The sequence below is a fragment of the Agrilus planipennis genome, unplaced genomic scaffold (assembly GCF_000699045.2).
Source record: "Agrilus planipennis isolate EAB-ADULT unplaced genomic scaffold, Apla_2.0 scaffold7, whole genome shotgun sequence".
Classification (NCBI taxonomy): Eukaryota; Metazoa; Arthropoda; class Insecta; order Coleoptera; family Buprestidae; genus Agrilus; species Agrilus planipennis.
The window spans coordinates 3502708-3528625 of NW_020439340.1; the positions used below are offsets into that span (position 1 = coordinate 3502708).

Sequence of the window (25918 nt, forward strand, 5' to 3'; positions counted from 1 at the left end):
GCACATGTATTGAATAATTGATGATTTTTTTGTCGTTACACCAGGTCTAATACAAAAGTTTGTCGTACAAACTAATTACGTAGTAAACGTAAAAATTATTGAAATAATAGCTGGGAGTTGTTATTGTTTGTCTACAATTTAATTTGTTTGTGCGTATGAAGATGATATGAGTAATATTTGGGGGCTGACTTTTCTTTAATTTAAGGAATTGCGAAACGTTTGTTAGACTAATGATAAGATCAATTAACGCATTATTAATAGTTGTTTTTTTTTTCTCATGACAGACGGTAAATCAGCTAATATAAAGGACAATTTGTTGTTACATCTGTGTAAAAGTGTGTCAGTTCATTTCGCACATTGTCCCGTTTCTCTTTTATTTTTTTTTTTTTGTTGGTGTTATTTTTATTACTGGCAAGAAATTCCTGGCGATGACGTAAACAAAAGAAGTGACGATGGCATTTTTTATGCACTTTCAAAAACGGCATGAAACAAAATATAGGTAGGTTGGTGTAGGTACTTCGGAAGAAATAGGAAGTGAAAGCGTTGTGAGAATCGCGAAAATTGCCTTTTACTATTTTACGACCGTTTTATCTACTAACAAAGCAACTTTCATCATAAAAAAGAATACTGTAAAAATTAATAAGTAATAGAAAATCGGAGAGCACTGTAGAGGTAAATGGGTCGATATTTCGTGGGATTTATTTTTGAATGATTCTGGAAAATGATCCGGAAAGGTTCAGGGCTTAATCCGGAAAAATGGGGAAAATATTATGTATTTTTATTTAGTAAGTACTTACTTTCAGTAAATAGTGGTTGGATCAAAACTTTACCTAGATTTATTGTTAGGGCAGTGATTCTTATAGTGGTAGCCGCAACCCTCAGGAGATCATGATAAATATGCGGAATGTCGCAGAAAAACCGATTACAGGTTAATTAACACATAATCTTAACTTAAGGATTCGAATAGGTAATGCTTTTTTAGCTCGTTTGATATCGGTATACAAAGGCAATCATTTTTCGAAGGTACTCTTAAACCCAGTTCCATAATTGACCTTAAGTACTGATATTTGAAGATTTTGTAATTTCAAATCCAAAAAGGTCAATTTAGCAGAGTTACAAAATTTCAAAATCTTTTACATCATGTAATAATCCTTTCAAAAAAGTTCAAAATTGCAGTTTTTGAATTTCGAGATAAAGATTTATGAAGTTTTTAAAATGCTGAGATAATTCTGAGGTCATCAGGATTGGACTCAAAATTTTGCTAGCTGATTTCGTTTTTATTGATCTGCTATTTATCAAAATTATGACTGTTTCAAATACAATTAGAAAAAAAGTATTTTAAGTTATTCTAATTCAGGAAAACAAGGATCTCACTCGAAGGGTCCAAAAACGTAGCTACTGCTGATATGAGAGAATACCAAAAAATTTTAATTTTTGAACAAAAATAATTTCAATATCTACTTCCAATAAGAAGAAATCTTAATTCAAAACTCTTTCATTTCTTTGTTAAAATAAGTTGACAAAGAGAAAAACTCACGAATGGGAAGAGGAAGTCGGGGGAAATACCAAAGGTTTTTGTTCTAATATACATATTCATGGGACATCCTGTTAATTAATACGTAATCAATTAGAATGCGTTTTCTGCAAACGCCCACGCGACCCATACGTTTACTTATTGCAAACTTCGTCGACGTGTGCGTAATATATACAAATCGAACATGAATTGCAGGAGTGAAATTATAGTTTTGGTCATTACTGTTGTGACTTCCCATTACCGCGCCCCGATTTATGTGATGAAGTACTGACTGCATATCTATGTGTGTAATGTATCTATGTATGGACAAAATAGGCAATAACATGCATATACCATGTGGAGAACTGTAGTTTGTACTTAATCCATATCTGCCATTCGTTCCATACAGTTACATAATATGCAGTCCTGTCTTGCGTTTCGTTTTTTTTTTTTGGGTAAATGCGAACAGATTTAAATTAAAACGCACACAAGTCAGAAAGCCAGTGACAGCTACGGTAGGTCACAAGAGACATGTGCCCATTCCTAATTTACCTACAGCTGTCATCGTTTATAACGACATCGGATATTACGACGAAATATGGGGAGATATTTAAAATTATTGTAGGACAAGGGGAACTTCAATTGACAAATCGTAATTGAACATTGAGGGGTTTGGATTCGTGTAATTTAGACCCGCTGACAAATTATTTAACGGTTCTAATCTTAATTTAAATGGCTTTTAGAGCAAAGTTACCAAAAATAATCGCTGAACAAGAATAACTTTCCCTGAAAAATAATAATTTAACCTTGAAGGGTATAGTATCCTATATGTAACCCTTAGACCGATTGACAAACTATCTCGTGGGCATAATCCTACTATAATGATATTTAAAGCTAAAATACAAAAAATTATTGTGGAACAAGAAAAACCTCCACTAAAAAGTAGTAATTTAACATCGAGGGGTTTCGCATCCTATAAACAACCTTCAGACCCGCTGACACACTATTTCGTAGGAATTATCCTACTTTGAATTACCCTTAGAGCTTAGACACAGAAAATTATTAAGGGACACGAAAAACCTTCACTGAAGAGTAGTAATCTAACCTCGAGGGGTTTCGCATCCTATAAACAACCTTCAGACCCGGTGACAAATTATTTCGTAGAGATTATCCTACTTTGAATTACTCGTAGAGCTAAGATACAGAAAATGATTGTGGGACAAGAAAGACCTTTACTGAAAAGTAGTAATTTAATATTGAGGGGTTTTTACGATTATTATAGCTTACTCATTTAAATTTTATTTACTATATCTTTAAATATTTTTACGTACCTATATGTATAGGTTTAATATAAATTTAATAGAAAATAGTGTCACAAGGTTTACGCTTCATATGTATGTAAACTTACAATAATGTAATAAAGTTGATTATATTCCATGACCGCCCACATAATGTCATTATGATATGTAAATGTAGCGACAAACCGATTAAAATTTCAATGTCGACTCAGAACTTTAACACTGATTTTGAATTGAATGAAACGACACAAATAAATTTTTGCGACGGAAAAGCTTTAGGTGTAGGTACCTACAAAACATATAATAGACAGTTAGTGGGTCGATCGTTGCTTCGAGGGATTTGTTATTGTAATTATGTCGAAAAACGAACCATTAACCTTGAACGTGCAAGAATTTTTTACTCCTAATTGCTATTATTCATAACATTTTGGTATCAAAAATAGTACTACAATTTCTTGATTATTTTTCTCGCTTCTAACAACGAAGATCAGAGCAGTGAGTATATTTTTTCGTTACTGATTAACGAAACTATTTGATTAGGGCTACTTCATGGTTGAATGTAAGTGCTACGTCCTATTGACAACGGTACCATTTGTTCAAATTTAGTAGATCGTGGAAGCAATATTATTTTACAGATTAATTTTTTATGACTTAAGCTTAAAACGATGTCGTATTTTCTGTTTAATACGCGATTTAAAATAGCCAGTTGCTATCTTCAAACATTACTTTTTGGATTGGTTCGCACAGACTACGTTAATGACGTTAGGGCAATCACTCAATAATTTCTACAGTAGTTATTATTTTGTAGGTATTGGTAACAGTTATTGTTTTGAAGTTCAATTAGCTGTTAATAAGAAACTGTCTAGAAAACGGATTAGGTATAATAATTTTTGGCGACATGCTTTTCAAAAGCAAACATGTACGTACGTGTAATGGTTAATTTAATGACTTTGTATAATAGAGTACAAACTCATTGCGTATTTATCGATGAGAGCCCAACTTTCTAATAAATTGACGTTTTACATATGTACACGTAAAAGCGTGGACATGTTTGGTACAGTTGTACACCAACATCATATACATATACGTAGATGTATGTAAGTACATAAATACGTATTGCTATAAAAAGTCAATGGTTTATTGTTTAGGAACAATAAGGAAGTCTGGAAGTTCTCTATCGATTTATTCTGTTATATTACGAAACCGCATTTTCCTTTTAAAATACGTACTTACATTAATGATAATAATGACGTCGACAAAAAAGGCTGTAATAATTGCTAATAAAAAGAAACGTTATATCCTTATGATGGCGATCGTATGCAGAAGGGTCCAGAAGATGTAAGATACAAATACCTTACGAAATATGGCACAAGTATGCGGGGCTACGCTGATTTTCTCATTCAGTATAAGTGATGGTTGAATGGATTTCGATGGGACTTTGTAGACATGAAGAGGAGGTTGTTAGGAGTGATTTAGTCTGTTCATTTTAATTGTTCAAATCAAAAGGCATGACCGAAGTTACCCTGATCGGGTGGTATGTCGTAAATGCGATCGATTTAACGTTTTAAAGACTAGGGTTCTGTAAAAATTCCCCGACTTTATTAAAGTAGTTTACATTCTGGAAGTGACTATTAAACATTTAATAAAAAAATGAAAAGGTTGCTTAGGCCTACTTTTGATTAGGGATGCATCAGTTAGTGATTTTACCGGCTACAAGATAACTGGGTACACGGCAAAACCACTACGGTTAATTCTGACCAGTTTTCCATTATATACCACCCTCACCAATGCCCCAAGCTACATTCAAATCCCGTTCGGAAAGTCGTTGAAACACTAAACCAATAAATTTTTAATATTTGGTTCTGATTTTCAACGAGAAGATTGAGTTGAAATCGTCGAAACAGCACATAAAACAAACACTGAAACTCTGCAAGGTGACAAAATCAAATTAATAAGTTATCTTTAATCAAAACGTGATGTACCAACAAACGACAGAAATTGTAACAGTTTGGACATACTGATGTATTCTTATTCTTTGCATTTGCAAGGGGCAATATCTGAAAATGGCCCAATGATGCCGAAGGAGGATATTTTTCGTAAATTCAGAAATGAAAGCCTAATATTCGTCTGGACCAAGAAATCGCGTTATCTATGATGATGATGTTAACATCCGCCAGTGGATATTACAATCCTTTCCCAATAAACAGTAAATGCAATTTCTGAAATGGGAAGTTATGTTGCGTTTTCGTCAATAAAACCAGGAAAAATAGTACTTTCTTGCTGGAGTTTGCCATCTCGCTTTCGGCTTTCTTCCCTGTGTATACTATTAATTAGGGTTCCCCAATTCCGAATGAAAAGCGGAACCCTTACAGGATCCCTCGTTTACGGGCGCTTAACGTAAATAAATTAATTTTGAACATGGTGGTCATTAAGGGGACCACTAAGAAATTAAAGAAAAAAGTTTTGCAAACTGTACCGTACGACATATCAAATGAAAGGGTTTGTTGTAAAAGTCTCGACTATTTTTTTATAATTTATTTAGGGTTCCGCATGTGCGAATGAAAACAGAACCCTAGTTTGTGTGTCTTTCCGTTTTTTTTATTATAGCATCGATTTTAATAGCTGTCAATTTTATTTAATTATATTTTTGAATTTGTGTTGTGTTTAACCAGTATCAAATACGTAAATTTTATACTTTTTGGGGGTGTTTTTGCCTTTAAACAGACTGCTTGTGTTGTTTTTTCTGTAAGGTTCTTTAAGGTTCTGTGCATAAAAAAAAACAGAATCCTTAATAAAGGATCACATTAAAATGTTGTTCTCATTCTTTGGATAAAAATATATTATATTAATTTAATGTTATGTTTATCCTACAATGGGTTCTTTTGGGATTTTGAAGAGGTGTTATTTCATATGTAGCCCTTCACAAATTAATGGATGATGTTATATTATCGTGCATTCTTATTACAAAAGAGTAACATGACTTGTTCTCGTGTCCTTGGTATTTAAGCATTAAAGATATTTAACGAACGATTCCCTGACATTTAGTGTAAGTCGAACGATACGATATATCCACATTAAAATCGGTTTTGCCATTGTTTTGGAACGATTAAGAGAACGAAAAGAAAAAAAAATTGAACGATCAAAAACGATAATGGACTTCATTCTTATTAATAACAATGCGAATGTGAACGGGGCTATAAATTTCGATTTCTTTTTTTTTTTTTTCGGTTCTTTTTTTGTCGATCGTGACCTTTTTCCACTTTCGTTTCCTGGTGACTTAATTATCTCCAATGTCTTTTGTCTTGTCGGCACTCTGTTTTTGCTGAATGTATGGTATCAAATGTAATTAAAAAAGAGACGAAAGAAATGATTGATTTTATAACAGCGGCGGTGCAATTAACTGTCATACAAGTTTAGCAGCTAGTCACTGGATCTTTTAAATTCTTGGAATTTCAACGTTTTGAAATATTTGTTCCAAAACCGTTTATTATGGTGTAACTCAAAAACAATCGTAAATTTACCTTAAAAAACTTGTATATATAAATTACAAGATGATGTTTCTCTTTTTTGACAAAAACATAAAAACCAAAACCATTTGGTTCTGTTCATTACTATTGCGTTCATAAAATAAAAGTTCCTAGTAAGTTTTATGTTTTTCCTTCTTTGTAGGTTAATAGGTAGGTATCTTTTCCTGTTAATTCATCTATACTATAGTTTTATACGGCTTAGATACCTAATCTTTAATCTTCATACTGTTACGTACGTTTTATTAGAAGTGATGTAAAGTATGAATGAATGATACACACTGAAAAGAGGCGACGACAATTCGTGCAAATGTGTGCGCATTTGTGATAAATTGGTTAACAAAACAAAATAATTGTGTTGAGGTAGGTTCACCTGTCCTTGTCACTCTTTTGCGTGTAGGTTTTGCTTTCCGACGATGAGTCATAATTATAAAGATAAACAGCAGACGATCGTAGTAAGCTAATTTAACAAATAAACTGTGTGCCATAATTTTTTATACATGCAGAGGTTTGTACGTACCTGCAATATGTGAAATGTTTTTTCAAGTAAATTGACCTAGTTTCGTTGTACATGCATGCTTACATGATCAGCACGTAAGTCATGACTTGTGGACATACAGGTAAATGAATAATTACAATTGTCATCTGAAGCATTTATCATTTGGTGATAATAATATAAATAATTACATATGTTTGAAAAATATGATATTACGACAATAAAGGTTTTGCACCTACCTTTAATTAGAACCACAAGGCGACACTCTGGTTTCCTCCCATCCAGGCATAAATTTTGCCCTATATCTCAGGTGTGGTCAAAACGTCGATCAAAATCAACTACAGCTTAATTTTCCCCAATGAACAAGATGAAAAGTGTCCACATTTAAATAATGATAGAGTGATGGACTTACAGATATTCCATCGGAATTAAGTAATTAAAAATTTATAATTGCCAGGAAAACCAAAACATTAATAATAATCATTTCCATTAACGTGTACAAAAAAAAATATTGTGTTAATGGAACATCTTCAACAAATTAATTTGAATTATTTTCTAAACGTGCTCGAACCAAATTGTTATAACATAAAAAAATACCTCGCGGAAATAAATAGCAGATAGATTAGTAATTATGGTTTTGAAAAAATGTAAAATTGCTGTTTACAATTTGAATATGATGCATGCTTAAGAAAAAATGTCGGACATCTTTCATATAACAAACAAGGCGGTTGAAAATGAAATTGTAACTTTAGAAACTGATGTAATCATTAAAGCTGGAAAGGAAGAAGATGTTTTTGAAATATCCCAATAAAACCAAATGTAGCAAATTTTATTTTTATTTTGAAACTATATACTTTTGCGAATCGACTTTTTTATATTTAAAGTTAACGACGATTCTCATATTGAAAATTCATTCATGTCATTATCCTTATCTCGATATGCATCAAATGGATTCCTTGGTTAGACGCAGGCAGCCACAGGATTCTCATTAATGTCGATCCTTTGCATGTATACGTACGCTACCCTTGTTATATCCTACTCTAAATGAGGCATAGGAATGAAAACTGATAAAACGTTTTATTTTGGTCGTCGCCTTGGACTTCTTTTGCTCTGCGTTCCAGAATATAATATAATTTTACCTAAGGAAGATAGTGAAGACTTGCGGAAGGTTTACAGGAAAAATTAGGCGATTAGTTTGAACTTTTAAACTACTTACGTATTTATGAAGGTTCTTAACTTAACCATAAAATAGTTGCTTATTTCTTTTATTGGAAACAGTATTTAGTGCCTGCCTATACCTGTAAAAGTAGTGTTACGTACCGTACCAACGTACCAGAACCCAATACGTATCTTTATGTGGCAATAATACATGGTATCTGTTTCCAATTTAAAACCATTATTATTATACCCGGGTAAGTGTGCATCCAGGCCACCGATGGCGGTGTATATAGGTGTGTATGCACATTATTTACAGGCTCGTGTGAAATGTATACCGGTATGTGTACTGTATACATATATGCCTGTATTCTTTTGTCGTTCGGCCAAATTAATTCGAGTGTCATATATCACCACCGTGCCGAATAAAATTGAAATAAAAGAGACCACAGTGGCATGAGGACCGAGGAGACGGAAAGTAGGTCGGTCTAACGGAAATCGTCCGAAAAAGACACGCGAACTGCCGCTGTCACGCACACTTTCTACTCATTTACTTGTTATTATACTTATAATAATTCGTGTACGTCTTATTATATGTCTATGTCTTAAAATCTGATCGGAAATACGTAGGAAAATCTTTGTACGCTCCGGTTTCAGTTCATCTCTAACACCCTGTAGTTATTTTATCACGATAAATTAATGTATACATGAAGAAGCTAGGATGTTTGCTTAAATACCAATTTTTTATCATCCTCATAAGGTCGTCAGTCCTGAGACTGGTTGGACACGCACCTCCACTCTTTCATATCCTGAGCTAATCTTCGCATTTCCCTAAAACTAGAACATCCCACATCCTTAACTATTTGCGAACAGGGTAATTCTTTACATTAGTTGACATTGGAATTGAGACATGAAGTTTAGTCAGGTAGGTAGTACTGACCAAGTAGAATCGTGTGGTAGCATTAATTCCGTGCGGAAACCAATGTAGCTTGAGATACAGGCTCCTAAAGTTATTTAATCGGAGGAAATTTCGATTGGTACGGCCCTGGCTGCAGCCCTTCGTCAGCTGTTCTCGCCAAATATGCATTGATGACGTCATTGTTTAGTTAGGTAGATGTATGACAGACTCGAGTTTGTTTAATGCCCCTGCCCGCCGAAGGCGGGCTGATACATTAGAATAATGTTAAGAAGATATGTTTTAGGACAAACGATGTTTGGCGGGAACAGCTGACGGAAGGCTGAAGCCAGGGCCGTACCTACCGGTATTTCCTCCGATTAAGAAAACTTTAAGGGCCTGTATCTCACTCACATTCATTTTTAAACAAATAATAAACAAAATTCTAGTAAATACTACTACACTACTTCACTTGGTGAGTACTACCTACCTGACTAAACTTCATGTCTCAATTCCAATATCAACTAATGTAAAAAATTACCGCGAACAGTTATCTAATCTACGCTTCCCTCTACCCTGATTAGACCTTCATGCCTGAGAAGGTATCCTTCCAACCTATCTCGCTTATTTCTTATTGACGTACATAGAGTCATCTGTCCTACTACTCTTTCTAATATCTCTTCATTTCTAACCTTCTCTATCAACGGTATCCTCATCATTCGCCTGTACATTTCGAACGTTTCATAACGTTATCTTTTCCGCAACCCTTACTCCATGTTTCGCACCCGGACAGCGCCGCGCTCCAAACATACACCTGTAACAGTCTTTTTCGAATTTTAATTTTTTATAGGTAGGATATTTTTCCAGATTTGAGGGACAAAAGCGCATCATATTCCGTGCTTCCGGATAATAAATCGCCTTCGGTGATATGCTATCTTTACATCATTCTAATAGAAACAGTCGTTCTCAATTTCTTGCGTTTTCCTTAAATATTTCGTTTTATTTTATGTTACCTACTAAGTATTAGGCAATTAATAGTCAGTTTTATTTGTACATAAACTTGTCAGAAAATTTGAGTTTAACAGCTTGTCATATGCGTATACGTACACGTACATAACATTGTTTGTACATGCATCAGGTACCGTATCAAAAGTATTTAGTAATGCCATAACAGAAAGGAGGATAATTAAGACATTTAATGTCACACCTTTCTACAATTTATCCATTACTTAATTTAATTTATCAACATTTTAATTTTTCTATTAACACCAAATTGGGAAACTATCACGTTTCGAAAATAATAATGTACGAGGGTGGATTGATAAGTTTCCGGCCTAACCAAGAGATGACGCCACTAGGCCTACCTTGAGGTGACATTCTATAGTACCATCCTTGGATAGCTTGTAGCTATAGTTTCAGCCCGATCTCCTTGCTAGTGTAGGTTTGACAGCACGCTGAACAAGACGCCTCTGTGGTTTTCGTAAAAATGGAAAAGCAGGAAAATCGTGCTGTCATCAAATACTTTTATTTGAAGGGGTTAACGCCGAAGGAAATTAAAAAAGAGATGGACTCAACACTGGGGACATCCTCCCCGTCATATTCAACCGTTAAGCAGTGGGTTTCCGAGTTTAAAAAGGGTCGTGTGAGCACCTCTGATGGGCCTCGCTCAGGACGCCCCGTTGAGGTCACAACTCCAGATATGATCGAAAAAATTCATCAAATAGTGCTGGGAGACCGCAGATTGAAAGTGCGTGAGATAGCTGAGACCTGTAAGATGTCATATGAACGTGTGCAACATATTTTGCACCAACATTTGCATATGGAAAAGCTCTGTGCAAGATGGGTGCCGCGTTTGCTAACAGTCGACCAAAAATTGATTCGAAAAAACATTTCTACCGCAAATTTGTCATTGTATAAGCGTAATCCAAGCGAATTTTTGCGTCGATTCGTAACCGTTGACGAAACGTGGGTCCACCACTACACTCCTGAAACCAAAGAACAGTCTAAACAGTGGATTGGACCAGGGGAACCAACTCCAAAGAAGGCAAAAACAATTTTTTCGGCGAACAAGGTTATGGCTACTGTTTTTTGGGATGCAAGAGGTATTATATACATTGATTACCTTGCAAAGGGTAATACTATCACTGGTCAATACTACGCAGACTTATTGCAACGTTTGAGCCACGAGGTGAAAATTAAACGACCTCATCTGGCGAAGAAAAAAATCTTGTTTCATCACGATAACGCACCAGCGCACACGTCAATCGTTGCGACGGCTAAAATCAACGATCTAAAGTTTGAATTGATGCCGCACCCTCCTTACTCTCCAGACCTAGCCCCGAGTGACTATTTTCTGTTCCCTAATCTCAAAAAATGGCTTGGCGGTAAGAGATTTGCGGACAATGAAGAAGTAATCGAAGCTGTAAATGGTTATTTTGAGGAGCTTGACGAATCAGTCTATAGAGATGGCATTAATAGACTGGAACACCGCTATGAGAAATGTATCAGCCTTGGAGGAGATTATGTTGAGAAATAAAAAAAAAAAATTTTTAAAAACCTTGTTTTTCTTGGTCAGGCCGGAAACTTATCAATCCACCCTCGTATGTATGTTCAAAGGTAAATAATTATTTAAATGGTATGAACCGTTTTGAAAAATGTTAGTGAAAGTCGTATAATGACAGAAAATTTAATGTGATATTAATGTTGTGTGCGCATAGAAAGAAAGAAAAATGGTTTCTTTGCCTATCTAATATTTTCATCTATTCACCGGGTTAACGGATATGATGACGTATAAAAGTAACTACTGTTATATTAGGCAGTGGCTACTGCTATTTACGATGAAAACTATATTTTTTTATGGTCGCTTACATTTGTTATGTATTGTGGGATTAGATATGTAGTCTTTTGAATCCCGTTGATTTAATTTATAACTAATTGCTGTACAGACTGTAGTTTTAAAACTTTAGTTTTAAAAGCTAAAACGTGCATATTTTTTTACAGAACACATTCCAAGAAGCAGCAATCGTTCATCAATCTCCGATTTCCGTAAGTTAATAGATTCCGTTATTTTGGAGAATTTCAGTTTTTTTAGTATTACCTCTATGTATAGGAGGGAAGCCCTCACTAGTTTCCATAATATCATACGTACTGTAATTTTCGTCAATAGAATTTACAAAGAGTATTATTTTTGTATTATTTAGCTAACTTAAAAAAAAGGACGTATCATATCAAGGTAATACGACTCATTCTAATATCTCTTCATTTCTAACCTTCTCTATCAACGGTATCCTCATCATTCGCCTGTACATTTCGAACGTTTCATAACGTTATCTTTTCCGCAACCCTTACTCCATGTTTCGCACCCGGACAGCGCCGCGCTCCAAACATACACCTATAACAGTCTTTTTCGAATTTTAATTTTTTATAGGTAGGATATTTTTCCAGATTTGAGGGACAAAAGCGCATCATATTCCGTGCTTCCGGATAATAAATCGCCTTCGGTGATATGCTATCTTTACATCATTCTAATAGAAACAGTCGTTCTCAATTTCTTGCGTTTTCCTTAAATATTTCGTTTTATTTTATGTTACCTACTAAGTATTAGGCAATTAATAGTCAGTTTTATTTGTACATAAACTTGTCAGAAAATTTGAGTTTAACAGCTTGTCATATGCGTATACGTACACGTACATAACATTGTTTGTACATGCATCAGGTACCGTATCAAAAGTATTTAGTAATACCATAACAGAAAGGAGGATAATTAAGACATTTAATGTCACACCTTTCTACAATTTATCCATTACTTAATTTAATTTATCAACATTTTAATTTTTCTATTAACACCAAATTGGGAAACTATCACGTTTCGAAAATAATAATGTACGAGGGTGGATTGATAAGTTTCCGGCCTAACCAAGAGATGACGCCACTAGGCCTACCTTGAGGTGACATTCTATAGTACCATCCTTGGATAGCTTGTAGCTATAGTTTCAGCCCGATCTCCTTGCTANATTTTCTTTTGAAAAATGAAACCATTCCATCAGTATTTTCTTATGACGTTGTCACGTTCAACTATCGTCAGACAACCGATTTTTTTTTCGTCGCGCCCACTGTCCATGTTTTGCACCCTTACAGCGCCGAACTCCAAACATCACCTTTAAGTCTTTTTCGAATATCTAAATGAACCGTTCGCGAACATAGAAGTGACTTCTTGTTATTGAAAGCGACTCGACTCTTTGCTATCCTCTGCTTTATAGCCCTACTACTCCTTCCGTCCTGACTTATCTGACTTCCTAGATTTCTGTCATTTTCTAGTAACCGGATGGAACGACAAATTTTTGGATTTGGGAATAATTAAGCGACAAATTAGGGTAAACTTTAGAAATAAGAAATGTATTTTTGTCGTGTTGACTTTTATAGATGGAAAAATAGTGAAAATGTTTTTTTACAATTTCAATTTATATCTTTCGGTGGCGGGGGGCGAGAAGTCAATAGTCAGTTAGTTAGTTCTATCTCATAAACACAAGCGTGATCTTCTATATATATTTTTTTTTAATTTTATTTCGTGCAGTTAATCGGTGTTGAATTTCAATAAAACTAACCACACTACGTAGTATCATGAATGTAGAACAAGTGCGTGAATGTTTGTTCTTTTTTTTTGTTATTTTTTAATTACATATAAGCGACTTGTGTCATGTGCGGAATTTAAATTAGAAGCAGATGCGGTCACGTCATTACAATATGGAATTATTTCATGTGTAGTTCCCGTAATTTTTTCACGCTGAAGCACACACGTGACTAATATTAGAAAAGTCTAAACTTGGTTTGACTTGGTTCAAGCAATTAATTGAAGTATTTAATATTAAAATATTTTGTAGTCAAAACGATTTTCTTATAATTTTTTTTCGCACTTGGAAGTACCCGCTACGAAAATTTTACATGAATTTATTTAAAAATGGTAAGAATTTTGGAAATGGCAGGTATTTATTAGTGTGCCAATTTTTTTGTCGCTGACGAATTTTGCCAAGGAGCACATTTAGACGTTACGTTATATGTAGCACAATTAAGCACAAGTATTTAAGACTTTACTAGACATAATATTTTATCGTGAGTTTATAATTTCAATGTTACCGTTACAAGAAGTAAGCATCCCTCTGTGTTTTTATATCGGCTTATTGCTTTATAATCACAAACCGCTGTTAAGCATTTGACGGCAACCGTGCCTGTTGACTTGATGTTTGATTTGGTGCTACTGATACTAACAAAACGTGTAGCTGAGAATACGAAGGTACTGATTCTGGTTTAGGTCATTTTTTTTTTTTTACTTACTTTACTTTTCTTGAAATTTCAATCAGCAGTTTGACGTAAGGGCAATTTAAAAATATACCCAGTGAATAAATAATTAGACGTCGATTTTGATTACGACCCCCGTGGCAACTGTTTTGTTTATATAGCGACGCGTGTGTTAAAATATATTTTGGTGCTCTGTTAAAGGCATTTCAGATTATAGCTTTTAGGAATAATGAAAAAATAAATGAAAAACTGCACATATACAATATACAAGTAAGGCAAAATGTTAACTGAACATACAAATTAGACATTTATTGCTAGGCATTTTTGAAAATATTTTCTGTTTCTCTAATAACTATCCTAAACTAACTGAACTCTCAAAATTTTTTGAACAAAGTCCTACACTCATCAAAAGTTTTAAATTGCCTTCATTGGATTTATCTATATATTACATTATTATTTAAATGAAAAGATGGCTTGAACTAATTTTTCTATACCACGTCATTTTTACAAAAAAATGATGCCTCACATTGATGATTACAATTTGCCACTACTGTATATGTTACTGAAAATGTATGAAATATAAAATAAATATAGATTTCCTAAATAGCCTAGGAATTGTATCTAATATAATTTATTTCAAACATTTCCGGGCGATTTGAGGAATTATATACATTTCCTAGGAATTTTATACAATGACGGATTTCATACATTTCCGGTAACATATACAATCAAGTTTCTTAATAAGCTGTGTACTTAAAGGATGGTGGTTGATTTTTGGCTTTGATTGCCATATGGTCCAGGATTGTTTGTCGCCCTTCAGTGAGAACACCAATGGTGTCCTTTATCTAACGTTTCGCCGATGGCATTCTCATGGAACATGTAGTGAAGGCGAAGAACTTTACGCCTTCACCGAAAGATCGGAAATAATCCTAGACCAGAGCCCATGCCATATATCGAACACTATTCTGATAACACTGGTCGTGAATGCCTTTGCCTTTGTGTGTATTTAAAAATAATAGTGGTCAAATTAGGTGAAATAACGTTAAAATCTAGAACAATACATTTGTTTACTTGCCCATGTTTTTTTTTCACACTCGTGAGTCACCGTTGGCTGAAAATCGGCGAGAACGAGTGAGGAAAACGGTGGTAGATATGTGAATGTGACTGTGTATGTAGATTTGTGTGTGGTATATTTACACGAATCGTCGATTGTTTAGTCTGTTTTTAAAAAAAAGTACATGTAACAGGAAGAGTGTGTAACGTATAACAAAAGAGAAGACACTGACCGATAAAAATAGAGAAAATATACACGGTTCGGTGGGTTAATTATAATGTGTCTGGATTCTTTTGTTCTCAAGAAGAAGAAGAATAAGAAACGGGTTAATGGTGCAATAAAAAAAATAGAGTTCATTTCACAAATTGAGGGTATGAATTTCATATTTAATTAAAAAAAATGTGTTATTGTTATTATACTTCTTAAATAAATGAATTGTGTCAAAATTATCTTTAAATTAGATTGGTTTATCGAAAGTATCAAACATTCTATTAAAATTAATATGGGAAAAAATTGTTGTTTCGTTCAAGTAATTCTGAAATTTAAAAATTTCGAAAAGGTTAGAAGCGTTCGAAATATGATGAGGATACCGTGGATAGACGTTAGAAATGAAGAGGTACTAGAAGGAACAGATGACTCTATGGAAGTCAATAAGAAATAGGCGAGGTAGGTTGGTAGGACACCTTCTAAGGCATAACGGCCTAGTTAGAAACATTTTAGAGGCAGAAACAGGAGTTAAGAGGAGTAGAAGTGGATCTAGATTAGATTACTGTTCGCAAATAGTTAAGGATGCTAAGTGTTCTAGCTTTAGAGAAATAACTCAGGATAGGAAAGAGTGGAGGTGTATGTCCAACCAGTCTTAGGACTGACGACCTTATGACGATGATGATGATGATGATGACAATGAGCTAAGTCTTTACTTGTGTTAATCGTGTGGTAGGAGGACGTAGTTTTGTCTAGTTTTGGGGAAATACGAAGATTAATTCAGGATAGGAAAGAGTAGAGGTGCATGTCCAACCAGTGTTAGGACTGACAACCTTATGATGGTGATGATGAGAATATGCATTATAGACAACTGTACCAATCCGTCCAAATTTGGATGGGTTCAACCAGTCATTAAATATGTGTAATCATTTGATCGAAAACTAATTTCGTAACGGTAACGGTTTCATCATTGATGCTGACAGTAAAGTGGATGTGTGTTTTACCTGTCTCTACTGAATAACAAAAATAGCTTTCGAGTTTATCTTTTTTTCGTTTGGCTACTTGTATTTTTGGCACGAAATCCAAATAATCGACGAAGTGAATGACGTGATGTTGCGTCGCTGATGCAAGCAAATCAATCGATCGTTCGTGTACACCTTTACGTATCGTAAATACATGATAACGAATTAATAAATCACACAAATTTGGCACCCTCGCTAGCGATCCGAACTCTTTTGCCAAATTGCATCTGAAGGCAGACGAAATGTATTATGTTTTTTTTCGCCCCCGCGGCTGTTCCTGCGATGTATTTATCGTTAGACATAGGACGGTATAGGTAACACTGATGTCTGTCTCAATCCGTATTGAGGTAGCTAATTACTTAATTGTCTTTGTCATGGGAAAAAATTAGAAATTAGAAAAGGTGACAAATATTTTTTGCACAGAATAACCACTTTCGGGGAACTACGAGATATTAATTTTTTTATAGATCACTAGTGACCCGCCCCAGCTTTGCACGGGTGCAATGCTGATACTAAATATATTTTTGTTTTGTTTAGATTATTATCGAAAAGGGGAAATCTTCAAAAGATACCCCCTGAACATACTAAATATACTACAGAATGTCTTTATATACAACATTCACAGTTTTTTTGTCATTAGACAATACAAACCGGCCTCCCGGCCGGTACCGCCGCAACCGCTATGTCCCTGCATTTTAAATCTGTAATATCTTCGAAAATATTCATTTAAATTACATGCTGTAAAGGGCCATATTGATCTATATTAAATGCACAATGTATTTAAGGTACTTAATTGGATAAGAATTAATGCTGTATTGCCTACAATCGCTTCGTAAATAAGTCATTATTTCTCATAAAAAGTAAAGGATAAAAATGGTTATTGTGGGTTATCCCTAAGAGATAGACATATACCATCCCGGACTTTTTTGTAGACCCTTTTAAGATGTACAATATTGTAGTACATTATTTTGATCTATCTCGTAGGGTTCAGCCAGCGTTTGCAATGTAAGCGCAAAAAAATGTGTTTATTTACGACATGACATTAGAAACCTCTAAAATTATCAGTGTTTCCCTACTATATTATGCATGTATTATACATATAAACCTTCCTCTTGAATCACTCTATTTTTTTAAAAAAAAAACCGCATTAAAATCCGTTGCGTAGTTTTAAAGATTTAAGCACACATAGGGACAGACAGCGGGAAAGCGACTTTGTTTTATACTTAAAAAGTTAAAGATAAAGATAAAGCTTCTAGAAAAAATACTTCATTAGTTCAATTGACAAAAATGCTGAAAATGACGATCAAAATTGTCGTGTTCAACTACTGGATAATCTTAAACACTATGAATTGTCAGAATAAGTGTAAGGAACAATAAAAAGTTTTTCAAAAACTTACTAGACTCAGTATTAGGGCTACCGTTGTTTTTACACTTCGTCCTAGCAAGAGGAGTTAGACCTAGATTAGATTACTGTTCACATATAGTTAAGGAAATGGGTTGTTCTAATTTTACGGACTGACGGTCTTATGGTGATGACGATGGTCCCTGATGCTTCTTTCATGTAATCTAGTGTATTTAGACTTCGTCAAGTATTACTACTTATCTTCTGTTAAAAATTAATTGTTTAATCAGTTTATAATGTTCGAAATGATAGGTAAATGCAAAAGACTTAATTTTTTGTTTCTTTTAAAAATCACCAATATTTTACGTGGGTTGTTTGGTTAAATTGTCTCCTTTGGACGGACTCGGCTAGTTTACGGTTCATAGTGATAATGATATAAGTTCTTACATATTTGTCGTTAGATATGTATCTGTTATTGCGATATCATTAGAATGCCGTTTTTTTGTGTGCAATTTCAAAGAACGGCCTACCGCAAAAACAGTTGTAACAAGTTCTGCGTACAACCGGGTAATAGTAAACCTGCAATTACATTATTGTTAAGCAACATATCTATTGGTGTGCGTATCAGTTTTCTTCTAACGAAAAAAAAAAAAGAATAAAATGCGCAATAAGTGTACAACAACACAACGATTGGGTTAAATTTTATTATTTTTCTTTAGGTACAGTAGAATCCGCTTGTAATGACATCGTAGGGAAATGACAAACGCGTCATACTAAGCGGGCGTCACACAAAGCATAGTCTTAGAAAATAAACAGCTTTCTGTTTTGGTTAGTTATTTAGTATAATAGAGATAAAAAATACAAATTGTATATATTTATTAACAGAAAAAGAAAAAGAACGATGAATTGTAATATCAATATACAAAATAAGGGCCAGAAAAATGAGCGAAAATGTTGTTATTAATCATTTGGGTCACTATAGCCGGAAATGATTTCTTGAGAATCAGTCATAATAAACGGTATGCCATTTTAAACGGAGTCATTATATCCAAACTTTCCTATTGAGAATTTAATATGAAAACCAAACTTAACACTAGAATTACTTCATATTAAGCGGTTGGTCAATATAGGCGGAGTCATAATAAACGAATCCCACAGTACTTATAGATGCTTTTGATCTTTCAATCTAAAGCAAACGACTACAGCATCTTTTGTTTTTTTATTATTATTTGTCTTTTCGTTCAATTTTATATTTTTCTTTAGGCTCTGTTACTGATTTATATTTGAATTTAATTATATTTCAGCTTGAAAGATTGCATTATTGTCAGTTAATTTTCGGCTAAAAGATTGCGAAAGGTTTCGGTGTCAGGTTTACATTAATGTACTGGCGTTTTAACAACGATTTGCACAATAGATTTAATTAATAATAACAGCAAAAAACGCCGAAATTTAAAGGACGCATTTCGAAAACTCGATTAACTTATTCGATTACAACACGCGGTGGTTTTATCCGTTGTTGTACCTAGGTACCATTCGAAAAGAAGAAAAAAGAACTGCAAGTTCTGATTTTACTTGCGCTTTTGTTTCCCTAAGACCTTGAAGTGTTTTAGGAGAAAAAGTTTATTACAATAGAATATAACAGTAAATACAATAGCTACTTGAATTAGTCGAAAAAAAAAAAAAACAATCTATCTAATAATAATAAAGTTGTTCACAATCACTTCTTTTCTGCATAAGAACATTAATTTTTCTGCAGATTAAGAAAATTTTATTTATGTACAACAATTAGGATAATAGATAGTAAAATGTACACAAGTACAAGTAAATGTAAACATGGGGTATTTGATACGAAATTGGTGCAGATATGGAAGCCGTGTTGCTGTACAGGATATCGAACGAGATTTGTGTGCATGTGTTTGTGGATATTTGTTAATGTATGTAGGTGTGCCAATTTCCTAGAAAACGTCGTTATCACTGGTGCTATCTGCGGGAGCGATAAAACGAATTCGCCAGTAGTTTTTATAGTGCATTAATATTACAGTTCAATAAGTGCCTACCTAGTAAGTTTACTATATGCATTTTGTGTTAGTGATTTTAGCGGATTTGTTTAAAATTTAAGATTGCTCTTCGTTTGTTTATGTGGAAAAATGGAGGTATGATGGATAGATATTTCGTTGTTTAATTTCTTTGTTTTATTTGTGATTGTTTCTTTTTTTTTGTTTTGTACATCAAAAAGAAGTCGCATTTGTTAATTTAGAGATTCGAAAGCGATCATTATTATATATAGAGAAGGTTATTAGAAATGAGGATGATTATTGGATGTAAAATCGAGGAATAGAGAGCATTATAGACACCAGTAATGAATTGTGAACTATTAACTATAATCATCAAAGAGCAGTATCATATAATGTAATGTAAGTCCAATAAATGACATTTAAATTTATAATATTCAGGGAGTGTTCGGTTTCTTTAAGACAGATTTCAAAAATGCGAGTGATATTTTCAAATATATTTATAACGATTTATCAATGATAAACTTTCATGTTTACTTTTCTTTCTAATAAATTTCGTTTTTTTCGTTTATAAGAAAAGTGAGATAGGATGGTAGGACACCTCATCAAACCTGAAAGACTAGCTAACGACATATTAGAAGCAAAAACAGGAATAAAGAGAGGTAGAAGAAGCCCTAGGATAAGACTGCTCACAAATTCTTAGAGTTGTCCGATGTTTTCGTTTCCGGAAATGCGAAAATTAGCTGACAATAGAAAAAAGTGAATCTGCGTGTCAATCCTGATAAGTCTTTGGCTAATTGCTTCTTCGGTATTATTAGTAAAAAAAATTAGGTTTAACCTTTATACTTGCATTATTATGTGTTTTTATTGTTGAGTTTTGTGAGAAGATTGCCTCTTATTGTTATTAGTGAATGTACGCTAAAATATTTTGTACGTCATCCTTTTTGTATATAAATCGTAAATTTGGAAAGACGTAAGTGCAATTTTTCTGCCGATCCCGTTAAAATAAACGTCTCGCAGTATTAATTACCATCGGGCAGGTAATTAAGGCACGTTTGTACATCAACCGCAGGCGCCTCACATATTTATACGAACCTACGTGTTTTATGTGTGTTAATTTGTCGGTCAGTTTATTAATTTCGTAAATACAAAAGCGTGACGTCACGGGCAACGTCAATCTGATCGGATTTGAGTTATTTTTAATTTTATCTCAGAGCTAACCGGCGGTAAAGCCGATCAGGGCTACGTTACGGAAAAACTTAGTTGAATATAGGTAAGTACCTACAATGGAACTTCTGTAACTCGAACATCTATTAATTCCCTTGACATACGTAGGTACATGTTGTTTTACATTATTTCCAGAGTCTGGCGGTGTTGTATAATTATAGCTCAAATCCCACTTTTCTTCTTCAACCCGTGAAGGAGGTACCGTTATTACCGAAAATGTCGTGTTGTGGCAATCCTATTTGAGCCAAATTCAACCCGAAATTTTACATTGGAATTTCTATTAATTTTCTTCACAATAATCGACGATTCAAGTTTTTCTATCACCAGCATAAATTTTCACTGTGGTAATCAATATTATATTATGGAAGCAAAAAAGCGACTGGGTTAGGTTCATAACTTACAGTAGGAAGTGACAACACAAACGAAATTGTCTGACATCATGATATGAGATTACAAAGTAAGTCAGTAGTAGTGGTCAATATTAGTTTAATAAATGCTAACATTTTGAGCTCCAAATAGGACAAATTCCATAATTATTTTAATGTTAAAAGGAATGGTATACTCAACGATAAAAATTTTAGAAACATTTAGGAACAGGCACCTCCACTCTTTCCTATTTAAGCTAATCTTTGCATTTCGCAAAAACTAGAACATCATTTGCCGACAGTAATCTAATCTACTACTCCCCTTAACTTCTATTTCTGCCTCTAACATGTCTCTGACTAGCCCTTCATGCCTGAGAAGGCGTCCTATACCAACCTATCTCGTCTATTTCTTATCGACTTCCATAAAGTAGGATTTTTAAAATTCTTGGTTTACCAACGTAATGTGTAGATAATATCCAAGCGATAGGGGCACTTTTTTTTTTGACAAAGGAGTAGGTCAACGGATCTACCAATTTGCTAATAGTACCGAGACCAATAAAGTGTACAGTACTGTGCTTTTAAGACTAAAACATCATTATATTCTTCCTTTTTCTTAAAAACAGAAAAAAAATGTTAATCTTATGTTTTCTGTTTTGTACAGCAAGAAACAAATAATTCATTAGCTTCTTGTTTTTATTTTGTTTGATTGGTGATTATTATCTATGTATGTATTTATGCTAGCACGTACTAAGAGCTAATGGGCGTCCGTGTTAAGTTTGAGCAATAATACCATGCCATCCGCTTAATCCGATTATGTCGTAAAAAAACTTCCGAAAATGGAGAGTTAATAGCATTAAAAAAATTGGACGCTAATGGGCCCAGTAAAGTGTGTAATAATGAAAACAAATTGTTTAATTTAAATTCCGGATAATCTTTATCTCGCTCGCCTTTAAAAATAACGACTATCCGACAACAACAATTCATTCGTTTGTTCAAATTGTAAAAATTGCTTTTATTCTTGTAAGCATATGTGAAATAACTTGATTCTGTTTTAATTCTGAAGCTTACAGTAGTTATGTGAGGACGTTTGCCTGAACTTGGCAGAAACACTACGGTGATTAATCTGTTAATTAAATAAATAAACTCATTTGTAACCAGAAATATATTCTTAAAGTATAATGCTTTCATTTTATTTCTTTTTGCAGACTAAAAAGTTGTAAGTGTATAGTTAATATGAAATCATCTTCGTGCCTAAAACTTCCACCATTACCAAAATGTATGGATTAGGTACCGTCTTATTTTTTTTTTCTTTTAATTTTTGAAATTAGCGAGAAGTTCAAAACAATAGCTCAACCTCCTATGCGACAAGAGTCTCGCAGAGACAGATGTGAAAAAAGACGGAATAATTATTAAGGGACAGCCAATTTGTGTTTAGACAAAATAGGGAAGCTATAGGAAAGAGCGTGTCCATAGGATTAGTAATGTATTTTGCATTTTACAAATAGAAAATACGTTTAAAAAAATATTTTAAATAAAATACAAAATGCTTTTCCAAAAAAAAGTATTTAAGTGCAAGATGAAAATTGGAATTTTTAATTTCGTATTTGCATTTTAAATACAAGTATTTCAAATAAATCACATATCTGGTGTCCAACACCCTTAGCATTTACAACCTTATGATGATGATCTGTTTAAAGGAAGTAACGAACATGAAAACGATCGCGGCAGTGAGATTGTAAACGGGTACATCCCCTCGGAAAGAATTATTAATAGAGTCTAAATGTGCTTACTTTCGTTTGTTGATATGTTTGTAATGAACAAATGATGCGGAGACACCGACTAAAAGTCGTGTTATAAATGATTCTCAAATGGGGGCACTGTCCATGTAGACAGGTATTAATTTTCATGACAGGCATTAGTTTACTGGAGCTGTCGCGTTCCGTAAGGAATTGTTATGGTAAGGTATTTTGAAACAGATAGCCGGGATGGTGCAATAAATCGTCAAGAGAAGAAAAGAAATGTGCGGTTAGTACACAGATGTATTGTACAACACACACGTATTATGTGTAGATAAAAAGTTTTTAAAAATCTCCCAACAATAATAACAATAATAAATTAGTATGAGAAATTATTTTATTTAAAATAATTATAACTTGCAAATTTTACTCATATTATTTCTCATTTAAAATAGATGAGTGTAACAGTGATATGTTGAATAGATTTTTAAATTCCTTAAATTACATATTCAAAACTTATCGTATTTGATATGTACCTATCTAATGATAAGGTAAATTTCGTATTAGTTCATTATGAAATCTTTAATTTAATTTATTTAATTGTTTTGTTTGATTTGTTTTATTGATCTTTCTAAATTAATAATATTCGTCTACCATCATGCTCATGATGCCAATAGATTTGTAGAAATCCTTAAAAAAAATGTAGTAGTGTGAATATTATTATAAGATTGTTGTTAATTTGTTTACCGTCCTAATCATGAGATAATGAGCTATCTCCTATCTAATCAATCAGTTCAGACTTGTAGAAAATTTTAAAACCGTTGGGAGTGTCTGCTAAAATTTGTGTTTCACTGATTGCAGTCTAAGCATTAACGCGTCCGAATTATGTGTTATTACTAATTAGATTTGTGGTTAATTTAACAATCGATATTGCCGTTAATACGAGTACATTTTGTTACAGGCACATACAACCGGGATAGTACCTTTACCTCTGGGAAGCAGGGGTCCTAGAAGTCTTTATTTAAAGAGGCATGGTGGCTCTTTTGGATTCACATTACGCCATTTCATCGTGTATCCCCCAGATGGAATCGAGGTATTTGCATGAAATTTTTAAAATCGTTTAGGTACCTGTGTGTACAATTTGTTTTCGACTTCTTCGTTGTCTCAGTTTATTTATTCTGAAATTTATTACTACAATCAGTTATTTTTTATGTACCTACGGTGTCATTTTTTTGAAACTGGATTGATTATCATTATAGTAGATAATGACGTAAAAACGTGGTCGATATGTTGTATGAGAATTTTTCGATCTTAGACGTCTTTGGACAGACAAGCAGCGGCTGTTGGTGCTCTCAACAAGCCGATGGACACGATTTTCGTAAAGAACGTGGCTGCTAGAGGTCCCGCACATTTGTCTGGTTTGCAAAAGGGTGACAGGATCGTCGCTGTAAACGGCGTCCCAGTTGTCGACAGGAGTTACGCTCAGGTCGTTCATCTCATCCAACACGGTCCCGATTATTTGCATCTTCTGGTTGTTCCAAAAGAGGAAGACGTGTTACAAAAGGTATTGATTGATTTCCGAGTGTCTTTCGAATGTCCAGGGGGCTTATGCCAAAAAATTTCCCTTTCAGTTTTTCGCCGACGCTGCTCATAATCCGATCAGCAATCAGTTGCCCAAACAGCAACAGGAGCAGCTTATCTATCCGCATCTCAATCCCAATCCGTATCACGATTCGCACTTTCAAGTCGACGTGAACTCGTGGAAGTCTCTGCAGGAACCGACGTACACTTCTATAGACTACGATAGGTTAGGACGTCAAAACATCTACTCGAGAACTCCTCATCAGCTGCAGCAGCATCAACAACAAGTGATTAGAAATAATTCCCGCGAACAGCACTCCCATAAGAGACCTCCCCAAGAACATCAGAAACATATCTATGCCGAACTTTGCCCCGATGACTCCATCCAGAGGCCGAAGGCGCAACCCCAGGTGCCCCTTTACAGGAAAATGGGTCGACGGGCCAGCGAGGGTAACGTGCTCTACGATCCGGACTATTGCGAGAATCCCAGATTTGTGAACGGAAATGAAATGGCTGTAAATAGTTTAAGAACTAAATGTGACAGTGTTGTTAATAATACGACTAGCACGATGCCGGTGGCCAGTTACGTGAATTCGGCAGCCTACAGGCTCAGTCTTGACGGAGGTCGAAGGGAATCGTCCTCTTCACTCGGCTCGTCATTTGCCGATGGCAGCAAAGACAGTTTGAGCTCGTTCGATTCCACATCGACCTTAACGGGTCATGAAACGGACGATTCGGTGATAATGAACCGTTTGAGGAGGAACTTTCAGCAGAAAGAGGAGTTCCTTAGGAGCAAACCTATCGAAGTAATCCAACGAGAGTTTTACGGGAGGCCGAAGAAACTGGAAAAACCCATGTGGCCTCCGAACGAAACCGATAAACAAAACATGAACTCCCAAAAAAATAAAATGGACGTAGACAAAGAGTTGGATTATATTACGTCTACCAGGAATGGTGGTGGTGGTGGTAATATCAGTAGTTATCCTCAACAGAAAGGAGTTACGTCTCCTAAAGAAAATTTGAGATTCACCCCAGAAAGTGCCAAGCCTCAGGAAGGGTCAGTAGCACCCACAGGTCTGATGGACAGTTCAACAGGAGCCCAAGAATCTGCATCCACTAACGAGTGCATCGAAACAGACAAAAGGTATGTTGTTTTATGCAGAATCCTGTGGAGAACATCGTCTTTTGTCCCACAAATC

The 25918-nt window shown here is 34.4% G+C and overlaps 1 protein-coding gene across 2 annotated transcripts in view; it reads left to right on the forward strand.

Annotated features, from left to right (window-relative positions):
* LOC108737669 (rho GTPase-activating protein 21) overlaps positions 1–25918 on the forward strand; it is a 73544-nt gene that overhangs the window by 12851 nt on the left and 34775 nt on the right. For both annotated transcript variants that reach the window (XM_018470693.2, XM_025978723.1), the window contains exons 3-6: positions 11882–11926; positions 24100–24231; positions 24454–24702; positions 24770–25863. In XM_018470693.2, the coding sequence (XP_018326195.1) occupies positions 11882–11926; positions 24100–24231; positions 24454–24702; positions 24770–25863 (1520 nt within the window). The remainder of the gene's footprint in view (positions 1–11881; positions 11927–24099; positions 24232–24453; positions 24703–24769; positions 25864–25918) is intronic.